At 35.7% G+C, this 11,691-nt stretch overlaps 1 protein-coding gene across 1 annotated transcript; it reads right to left on the bottom strand.

The window, feature by feature from the left end:
• Positions 1–1,516: 1,516 nt before the first annotated feature.
• Positions 1,517–10,026, bottom strand: LOC121259712. The gene is made up of 13 exons (XM_041161433.1): positions 9,775–10,026; positions 9,448–9,606; positions 8,870–9,118; positions 8,662–8,781; positions 6,980–7,060; positions 6,214–6,309; positions 5,823–5,918; positions 5,581–5,634; positions 5,297–5,500; positions 3,675–3,800; positions 3,260–3,325; positions 2,631–2,930; positions 1,517–2,233 (listed from the first exon to the last, which is right to left on the bottom strand). The coding sequence occupies exons 1-13, from the start codon at positions 9,835–9,837 to the stop codon at positions 1,757–1,759; spliced, it is 2,091 nt and encodes a 696-aa protein (XP_041017367.1). The 5' UTR covers positions 9,838–10,026; the 3' UTR covers positions 1,517–1,756.
• Between the last annotated feature and the right edge of the window lie 1,665 nt (positions 10,027–11,691).

Genomic DNA, 11,691 nt, shown 5'->3' with positions numbered 1-11,691 from the left:
ACGGGATCTCAGATCCACCACTGTAGGACCACCGCGACACCATCGTATGCTACCTCTAGCAGCCAAGATGCAGCTTCTTTGCTCTGTTGTGTGGTGATTTTGTGATAATTGGTGATTTTGTGAAGGTTATAATTATTGTAAAGATGTATAGAGAGATATAAGTGGAATCAGAAAAGTGACCGTTCATTATTTGTTGTTAAGAATCTAAATGGAGCATTCTCATTGGATTGGTCAAATGCATCTTCAAATTTTAGCTAATATCACATGAATTTACATTTGCATATTTCATTTAAATTCAATCCCCACATTGGATTATCTATTTACTCTCTATATAATAATAAAATATTATTACTTTAATAATTAATTAATTAAATTTATTTTTATCACATTTTGTACTTCTACCAATTAAATGTTAATAATAATTATATTCTGAATGTTAAATGTTAATTATATTCTAATTAATTTAATTTGTTTACTTGGAGTGAGAAATTAATATTTTAATATTTGATGAAGTAATTATAGTTAGTTATATTTGGTGAAATATTATAACTGAAATTTAAATTATTTTAGAGATATCTAATCTAATGTAGAATCTTCTTAACATAAATTATTTAAATTTTAGTCATCTTTTAACTTTGTCCAAGTTAATAAAAATGCTTATACTCCTGATTTTATCGATCAATAAATAGATAACAAGCTTGTCACCTCTTTTAATACACAGAAGGAGTGTCAGAAGTTCATAACGTATAATCATCTGAGACACGCAGCAGGGTATTAATATGACATGCCATCCGAAAAGCCTTTCTTAAACCGGTCTGTGTCTGCATGTAGACTCCCATCCAACATGTCATTAAAACTGTTTATATAATCACTACTTTTTAATGTCATATAATGAGTATCGAGTTCACACAGCTCTTCTCCACGACTTTAACATTTCATTTTGGCTTGTCAAGAAGTAATAAAAAAAAAATGAAAAATGAAAGGGAATAAAATAACCCATTACTAGCCCAGTAGTCAGTAATGCGTGGGTATAATCTCATAGAAGGTATCAGTTTATCTATAGGGTGATTCTACTATATATACTTGGACGTTCCCCTAGTGCAATCATCCTTTTTAAACATTTTTAAAAAATAAAAATAAAATACATTTGCGGTCAAATTTAAGACTAGTTTGGATAGTGAAATATTCTCATAATACTCTACTATTATTTATTATTTTATTATTATTTTTTATATATTTTTTATTATTATTTAATATTTTATAATTATTTTTTTACTATTATTTACAGAATATCTGAAATGATTTAACTACCCCGCAACCTTAAAGAAGTACTGAAGCACTGCTAATCAAATAGGTCCAGTTGCAACTCAAGCGAGTGCCAGAGCTTAATTGCTTACCCTGACAGAGGAAGACAAAACATGCTTCGTTCTGACACAACGTGCACACAGAGACATCCAATACCAATAATCACAGCAAGTAAACGTATCACAAATGCAGCTGGTTGTAGTTAGTCTAAATGATCCATGGAAGATGTTCATTAATTATATTTGGAGCGAGGCAACGGTATACAAAGGGAAATAGTACATTTTAAAAAAACCCAAAATTTTCTACCTGCACGGGGATTCTTAACTACATGAAAACTTCCTCCCCCCCCACGCCATAGGATTTAGAAATTGTACAAGCAAATTGCTCTAACAAAGTGAACGATCTAGCTTCTTTAATCAACGCTGGCAAGCAAATTTCATATTTCATTCAGTCACCGGGGACCAGATGAAGCACGAGGTTTCCCCTTCATGGAATTCAAGTGTTGGGTGACAAATATGACTCCCATCACAAGTATAAGGCAACCTACCAGTGTGCTGAAGAACAGGGCACCAGGCTGCCTTGTTTGGACAAAGCCATACACCCCACTCGAAGTCACAAGAATAATGTCATTGAGTCCATCATTTGAAAAGTCCTCACAGATTAGAGCATGCGTTGGTGCCCCGGGAAGATCAATTGATGTTAATGGACTTCCTCCTGGAGATATCACCACAGCTTCTTGATCTCCTGCTGCTAGGATCACTTCTTGATTGTCATGCATGCGCAACGAAAATGCCTTCAGTGTGGGGACTACCATAGTAGCTTCCATCATACCAGATGGGGATGGAAGATTTGACCATGTAGCACCAGTTGAGAGATGCCATTGCCAATCAGCACCATGCTCATGCGAGAGAGGGGAGTATGAAGTTACCTAAAAGGCATATAAAATTTGAGCTTCCAATACAGTTAAAACAGTTATGCAGGATACAATAAGAATCCTTCTGTTCATCATATCGGAGGTGTTCAAATATCGCTCTGTATGCTATTATCCCATTCTGATAATCATGATGAGCATATTTCCCTAGTAGAGCATAATTCATAAGATTCCACAAATGAAATTACGCCACTTTTATGCTAACAATTCTTATTAGATACAATCAAATTTTAGGTGCAACCTCTCTGCCATGGAGGTCATATTTCTGCCCCCAATGCGATAATGAGCAAAAACAGAAACTTATTTTGGTTTGTTGCCTGAACTAGAACCCCTCAATCCAACGTCAAGGTATCCATCCATAAGAGATTGCAATGGATCAAAATTAATAGCATACCTCCCCTCGATTTGTCAAGAAGATAACATCACCATGGCTTCCCTTACGATGCCTATGACCATCACTTCTTGGGATTAGAATAGGTGTCGCCACCTCCAAAGAAGTAACATCTGGTGTACGACCATAGTATCTGGAGAAATCTCCATGCTGGAAAAAGTTAGAGTGGCTATACTGACAGATTGAAGCATTGAAGAGTTGCTCTCGTGCTGGTACACCAGAGGTTGCAACAGCCCAACATGGTCGTAAAACTTCCATGGATCCACTAACAACAGTCTGCTCAGCACCATTTCCTCCAACAGCCTGAAGACAGGAAAGATTTGACATTTATTGGACCAATATACAGCCAAAAGTTTCTGATAAATGGTTGTATGCATTTCTCACTATCATTGCAGTTACTAAACAAAACAGACATCTTCTCTTTGTACTTTGGCTGAATTCAACAACATGATTTTGGGAGAAAGCTAACCACATCCAAGGTACAGAGCAAAACATAGGGCAATACATGCGTACTTCGAAAATGGGTACTTGAACAAGATACAACTGCAGCCACCATGGATCAGATACATAGGGTTTGAAGAGCCTATTGAAATAGTGACAAGACCAGAGAATGAAAAGAAACAAATATGCACCTGGACATGGTCTAGGACTCCGTCACCATTGATATCAGCATGAAGGCCACCTTCTTGAAGATGAAGCTGCATAGATCATCACTATCAATGATGAAGCGTGTTAAAGTAAAAATAACAACAAATACAACATAGCTCAAATGTAATGAAACCAGAATGTTAACACTTGTTAACTGAAGCTTGTTAAATATAATACAAATATGCATATGGTCTAGATATGCTGCTTCAATAAACAAGTTCCTTGGCTTTCCAGATGTGAATAGCTTCCGTGTTGTACTGCAGCATTTACAACTACTGTAGCAAGTTTAACATCTCTTAAGAGAACTTCACATTAGCAAATGTCATTAATACAAAATTTTCAATCCATCCCTTGACTTTCTAAATGAACAAAGCTTGATAGAATGTGTGGGCTAATAACCTTACACATGGTGCGACCTGATGCCAAATGCATAACTATTATCCCTTCCTTCTGATGAGCCACGACAACATTCGGAACCCACCAAATCTTTGTGTAGGTTGTTATGGTAGGAATATAAGGTGGTGTCTGCATCCGGAAGCAAAACAGGTTATAACAAGGCAATTTATAAAATAGAAGTTTCTTCTGTAGTTCTGATAGGCAAGAAATAAAGTTATAAATTAACCTTCCCAGAGGAAAGTTAGTGATCACTACTTTCACAAAAATGTAGCACATCTCAAGGGATGCAAGCAGCAAAAGCAATTGAGGGAACATAGTTGAGAAACTTTCAGTTCATGCTAACTTACCAAGTCATCATCCTTCAATTCAAGACCTAATGCTATCAGATTTCATGAAACTGCTGTAAATTGTCTCAAATCCCATAAACTTTGACAAATCAATTCTGCTGTCTCAAATCCCATAAACTTTGACAAACTAATTCTGCTCTCAGATGAAAGCATCATCCATACTCTTAAAAAATCATTTCAATCAGCAACAGAGAAAACTGGAACTCTCACCCAGAAGAACTTTGCAGTTTACCGTATACACAGTATGGCACAATGTGTTTACAAATTTTAGGAAGAGTAGAAAATCTCAGAGAGTCTCGTTTCACCTTTACTTTGAAAAAAGCATATGTCAGGATCTACAAGGCATACGGACAATGCCTCATTAGACAGATCAGAGCTGCGAGGCTTAAAGATGTCCTAAAGGTGCCACAAAACCAAATATCATCTTTTTTCACATCAACATTCTAATAGTCAAAGCATGCATATCCAGAAAAGATGTTTACATAGTTGACTTACTTGTACATAACTGAGTATATGTAAGTATATAATATTAACATAAACATAAAATAATAAATACAAAATTTTCTAAAATTTAGAAATATAATAAGATAAAAAATAAGTACATGGAATGTTAAACTAACGAAATAGAACTTTTCATCATTCTACATGAAATATATAGATATGTATGATAATCTCCTTTTTTTCAGCAGTGTTTATTTCATGCATGCACTAAAAGAACATTTAGTAAACATAGAACACTAGATAGTGCACAAGTTACTGGTATGGAATCAAATAATAAATGTGATGAGACAGGTCATGAGATAACTCCCCTCAGGACTGCAGGAGCCATGCTTCTATTCACCCCCGATGACGGACCATGATATTTTAGGTGACACAGTTTCACCAGGAAAGGGGTATAAAGCTTTTGGATGACAATAATGATCATCATCAACAACTCAAAAATCTAACAAGGAAAGCGAATACAAATACTTTTCTTTTATTGGTAAGTGAACAAAAATGTGATGTGTCTTGAATCCACAACCTCAATATCTACCCGTTTCTTGTGGGGGCAGGAGGTGCCACTTGGGTTAGGCAAAGTGGATGAGGAGCAATGTTAGATGCCTATTGAAAAGAATCTAAGAAAGATGCTATTACTGGTCATATGTATTTCTACAATGAACCAAGTTAACAACTCCAGCATATTCTGTTGATGGGTTTGCTAACCAACAAGATAAGTGAATGAGTGAACCTGAAAATATGTTTAATGAAGTGCATACAGAAATGAATAGCAAATTTAACCTTCTTAGACTTTGCTGAACTAGCATAATCTGCAGCCTTTCCAATCAGGTTTGAAATTTTTTTTCTTGTGTCTTTCCCTGGAGGATGGTTTTCCTCAGGCTTGTGAAAAGGGTAGTTTGTGGTCTTTCCAGATGTTTTCTTCAAATTTTTCCTTTTGTGCCGCCTGAAGTGTGCCAGCTTCAACACAGTATCTTCTCTCCTATCCTGAATAGAAATAATATCAATGCTGTCATCACTTCCAACTATTTAAGGATGAATACATCTCTTTTTTCTTACATACTTACCCAGTGATGTGGCATTACTCCAAGAATTGACTCTCTGAATTCCCTACACTCAAACTATCACATGAAAAAATTAGGAACAATGCACTTCTCTAAATGAATGAAACCATCCAACAATAAATCCCACAAGATGTGGGAAACACCAAAAGAAACCATCCAACTGGTATCATTTTTTTTTTAATAAGTAGGTAATGACTGGTGTTATGAAACATATTAACAGTAACAAACCAAGCTTAAAAAGATACCTCTCCAGGATGACGACTATTCAGAGTATGAACATCAAGCTTATAGTTATGCTGCGGAATTAACTCTGACGCATCGGAAGAACGTTCTTCAGTACTCTAAACCACAAAAAGATGAAATAAGTAGTTGGATGAGAAAAAAAAGCTGATGGAAGTAACACACCATTAATAACAACTAGATGCCATCAAGCCACACCAACAGCACTAAAATATGAGCGTACAAGAATTTGCCACAACTTAGGCGTGAATGAAACAAAATTTAAATTCAATAAAATCAAAGAGATGTGATTGGAGTAACAATCTCTCAAGGAAGAGCTATTGAATCAGAGTTTGAGATATGATAATGCGTTGGATGCTGAGAAATAACATACAATAAACAATAAAAATAGATCACCTCATTCTTACTACTCCATCGGTGTTCACCAGATCGACCAGCAAATGCGAAAAATACAAAATGGCGTAAATCAACAGCTCCAGGGTTATCAGAAGCCTATGCAGGACAAACAAAACACAGAATCGATATCAAGTCTTCACTACTGAAACCGAAGATAAAATTTTTCATACACCTATTAGGTCTTGTGTCAAATGAATCATACATAAAAAAGAAAAAAGTAGGACACTCAACTGAGTAAACTGAAATTCGAAGAAAGCATGGGTTTCATTGTAGGAATTGAGTTGAAGTTACATATATGTTGGAAGGGATAAGTTGTATATGTATGGAGGAAGGGTATTATGCATTGAAGTTGATTTCATTGTGTAATTTGGATGGAATTGTGAAGCTTAGAGAGATGCATTGTACATCTTTCCTGAAAATATAAGGCGAGATGCTGAAAACAACTGTAACAATTTTAAAAACACTTTAGACACATGTTTACATAACAATAAATAGCTTTTTAATTGTAAAACTTTTTAACCAAGATCTATTGATAAAAACTCTACAATTCAATACTCTATTACCCACGGCAATCCCAAATTGGCCTTTGATATTGGAAAACCATAAAGCTCCAATGCATTTTAGTTTTGATATGATAGTTTGATGATGCTTTTGTCCAAGGATTGAACTAGTGAGGACTAGAATTACAATGGCCGTGAGGGGATTTATGAATTGCTCTTGTCAAAACGATGTCATACAAATTCCTTGGTGAGAAAAATGTCAATACCTCTTTTTCACTGGCACTTCTTCTATGTTGCTCAGCATTTTTTTCAGGCATCCCAATTTCTTCAAAAGGATCCAAGGCAATCTGAAAGGGTAAGAAAGATAGTTGCAAGCACACCGATAAGGAAAGATATAGTGAGTCTACAATTTTGCACATCATAGAGCATCCATATTTGCAAGTGCACCGATAAGGAAAGAAATTAATAGGTAAGAGTATATTTGGCTTTCATTTTCAGGAAGAGATGAGTCCTCAAAACAAGGACTAAAGGAACAACAATCTACAACGTCATTAGCATGCACATATCAGAAGAGTAATAAGCAATCAAATTTAGCATCAGTATAAAAAAGCAATGACTAACACTTAAAAACATGCCTGACAAAAATAAGCCTAACAGCGTCCCAACAACCCCTAGGGGTTGGCTCAAGTGGTAAAGGCCTTGGGCTTGGTGATATGCTCCCCCCAGGTCTAAGGTTCAAATCCCCCTGGGTGAAAATAATCTCTAGGGGCTATCGGACTTGGGATTTTTTCCTTAAATTACCCGAGGTACACTTGTTGAAAACTCCTTGCCAAGGGCCTGTGCACTCCTAGGAGCAATGTTTTGAATACCGTACCGGACGCCGTACCGGTCAAGGCACTGGAACGAAATATTTCAGTACCGGTACCGTTTCGGGATAGCGTTTTGGGATAACGTTTCGGGATAGTCGATATATAAATAAATTATATATATAAATATATATAAAAATTATATTCTAAAATAATAGTCTATATATAAATAAATTATATATAAATATATATATATAAAAATTATAAATAGTCTAATATGAATTGGGGGTTAAAAAATAAGCTTGTAGTTTGAAAAAACGAGAAAAAAAAAAAAAACACAGGCCGAAATATCGGCCGGTACTGGCCGAAATATAGGCCGGTACAGGCCGAAATTCAGGCCGGTACGACCGGTACCGGCCGGTATGGCCAGTATTTTGGCCGGTAAGGAACAGATATAGTACGTGTACCGGCCGGACGGCCGAAACGAAAAATTTCGGCCGTACCGGCCGGTACGGTACGAAATTTAAAACACTGCCTAGGAGTAGTCGGGACGTTGTTTCTGGACACCTGGTGCCGATAAAAAAAAAAAAGCCCAAAAGACTAACGTTTGCCAAAACCCAAAAAGTTATATCCATCTCCATGAATAAATAAGACCAATCAGGTGAAGCAGCACTAGTGTTCAACTCCCAACAGTACAATTTCCTCACTTTTCTTTTTGAAAAGTTTCTTTTTTAAAATTTTTGATAAGAAGTTTCCTCCATTTTCATGATGTATAAGTTAAAAAAGACAGTAGCTGCCAATCATATCTTTTAATGATTCTTCTGAAAAGGAGAAAAAATTGCCCTTGTAAACTAGGACAATCTTCTCAGCAGGTGTATTGATGAGGCTGTGCATGTATTTGTCGCTTCTTAACTCTTCTGTTCACATTTCTTGTTCTTTAATCAACTGATAAGTGGAAAGTTGACCAGATTGACTGCAATTCCTTTAATCCTCAAAGAATATTATACGTGGCTCATAATAAAGTGTGGAAAGAGAATTTTATAACTTGATCTACTAATTTCTCAGCACGTCAACAAAAGTGTAATACCATACATACTACATCCTCTAAAAACAAATAAATAAATAACAAAACAAAAACATACATGAGGTTGCATTTCCATTCTCCCACCAACAATCACTAATCCAGCATCCCCATGCTTAATGGTGTAATTGCTTATCAAGATTGCGATCTCCCTATGATGAGCATTATGCGGGAAATGTTCCTGCTAATAAGTAACAAGAATCAGCACTGACAAGAGACCATTAGTGGTTGATCCTTACAAATAATTGAATTAAAACAGTACCACTAACCTGCAAATTGTTTTCCCACAGCTTGTTGAGGTTGTGATCGAAGCACATAACAGACCAACCTGAAGTAACAACAACCAGGACCTGCTTCGGCTTCTGTTCGGGTTTACCTCGATCAACAAGGCCTGCAGCCATGGCTACAGGACGCCTCCCAGAAGAAATCCTTATTTTGTCACGCAACAAGCTCACCTCTGCGAGCACACGCGCATCACTGAACCCTTCATCCACACGCCTGGAGTGTGGCTCCAAAACCTAATAAAAATTCAACATAATTCAAGATCCCAATAGATAACAATGAAAGTGGAGACCATGACATATAAATATTCCAAAAAGCAGCTTAAAATTACTATTAAATATCATTGCTATCTTTAATATTAAAAACTTTACCAGTAACAGATTAATATAAAAGATCGCGATCATCACGAAGCACCAACAGCATTCTAGAATAAGAAGAAAGATTTCGATTCATAGATAATGAAATAAATACTCTAGAATACCGAAGAATAAGTTCTGTAAATGTCCTCACCTGAACTTTTAAAGGTGCTGAAATCAAAGCAAGCGGCAAGAGAGTTCAAAATCACCTGAATTTTGGCGTCGTGGGTGGCCACGAGGACTTCTTTCTTTCCGTCGCCGTTTAAGTCGCATACGATTGGCGGAGGGAGGCGCTCGGCTTCGTATTTAAGAGGGTACTCATCGGATAGATGCATCCATGCCTCTCTGAATGAGAAATCGCCCTCGTGCTGGAAAATTCAGAAATCAAATTAAAAGAATTTCAATCAGAAAAATCAATGTCCACGAAAGAAAGAAATTGAAATTGTTAGGGTTTGGGGTTTATGAGAAATAGAAAATGGGTCTGCTCGTGATTGAGGCGTTGGGAAGTGGTAGTGTGATGGTGAAATGTGAAGGACCTGAAGGGAGAAGAAGATAGCAAAAGCGGAGAGCATGAGAATGGCCAAGTCTCGCTTCCTCATCTTCGATTTTCTTCTTCTTCTTCTTCTTCAGGCGGTGGAAGATCAATTTGTCGCAGTGTCTTAGGCTCAGCAGCTGCAAGAGAGATTCGGGACGCAGGGCTGGGTTCGGTTGGTACCATAAATATTGACACAAACTCGCGAGCCAGTCGAGGACTTTCGTTGCTTTTCTTCGGACCTATGTTATTTCACACCGACCTCTTTGTCACGCTAAATTATAGCAAAACTCTTCAATAAATTTATATTTATGCAGTTTAAAAGTAAATAAAAAACTTCTATTTTACAAATTAGTGCGAAGATTGATTATACGCCAAGATTTAATTTATATTAAAATTTAATTTTCAGGTTTTTTTTATAAATTAAATTGTATCATTGTAAAAAATGTCTCCTATATCAATTTGTAAAGAAAAATATTTTAGCAATTTAACTATTTTTTTTATTAAAATTACGTAATTTTTTTTTTTATAATACGTAAATTTTTTAATTTACTTTCACGAAATATTTTTGTCGGATGTATCACTTCTTGAATGGAAGTTGTAGAATAATTACTTGTTTTTTTTTTTTTTTAAAATCTGATTCAAGTAAAATAATCTCTAATGCTTGTATGGTGGATGCCCACGTACAGCTTGAAATGTGACTGTTGAGTGTCGACTCAGTTATGTAAACTCTATTTTTTAGGGAATGTTTTGGATACAAAAAGTGTTTTAACACTCATTTCATTTCATTTTATTTAATAATTATAATTTGTCTAAATTTTTATATAAAATATAATAAATAATTTAATTTTTTCAAATCTCAAAACAATAATAATATTCTAATAATATTTTATTTAATTTTTAACTTTTATCTCAACTCATCTCAACTTAATATCCCAACTTCCCTTTAAACAACTCTTTTGCTTGAGCTTGAGGTGATATATGTATCCATTATGATGTCTGCTTAAGAATCAATGGCGGAAGCTGGTTCAGTTTCTGCTAATAGGATTTGTATGGTGACTGAACGTGCCGAGCTGCACTTGGCCATGACTGTCTGCATGTTAGGTTATAATCTTGCACTAGTGTTTAACATCGGAACAAACACGATTGTTTTTCTGCTCCCCTTCGCATATTTCCCAGACAAGTAAACAATTAGGTTGAATTATATCTGAAGTATTTTTTTTTTTTTGAATCAATATCTTGCATTGGAAATAATATCAGTTGCAGTTTAGCTGCGTTAATACAGACATCTAAAGTGAATCTTTTCCACTATAAAAGTCTAAAAAACAAGAATGGATTAATATGAGGGGTATGTTTCCATGTAAGCAATTGGAAGCCGTCCATTGCGCAATAGAATGTGCACATCGATTATAATCTCGATGTATTTTTCGAATGATCTAACTATCAAATGATTGAAGGAGTATTATGGTGTCTCTGATTATAGGCTCAATTATCCAATCCACAATTCTTTCTGGTTCCTCCATTGCACTAATAACCACTTGAGAGTCTCCACCAATTGTTATTTTAATAGGATGAGCCCTAGCTTCCGTAATGCCTGTATATAATGTTACGGCTTCTCCTTGATTAGGATTTTGGCTATTTGCGAAGCTGGTTATTACAAATGCTACCGTGTCATCTTTTGGTTTGCAGACTGCAGCAGTAGTGCTTCCAATATTCCTCACCACTACATAAAATGTTAGCAAATAGTGTCCGTTTTGTATTGCCTTCCAATTCCTAAGATTTTTCAGATGTTTATTACCCTAAGCATTACAATGTTCTTTAAAATTCTTTAAAACCCCCCATCAACAAATTTGTCTAGTGTAGGATTAAAGGAATCATGCACAATTTTATTTCTTAAAAATTAGATGTTGTCCATAGATAG

This window comes from Juglans microcarpa x Juglans regia, chromosome 4D (genome assembly GCF_004785595.1).
Source record: "Juglans microcarpa x Juglans regia isolate MS1-56 chromosome 4D, Jm3101_v1.0, whole genome shotgun sequence".
NCBI lineage: Eukaryota > Viridiplantae > Streptophyta > Magnoliopsida > Fagales > Juglandaceae > Juglans > Juglans microcarpa x Juglans regia.
The sequence above is the reverse complement of the archived record's forward strand: the minus strand, read 5'-3'. Positions and strand labels throughout refer to the sequence as shown.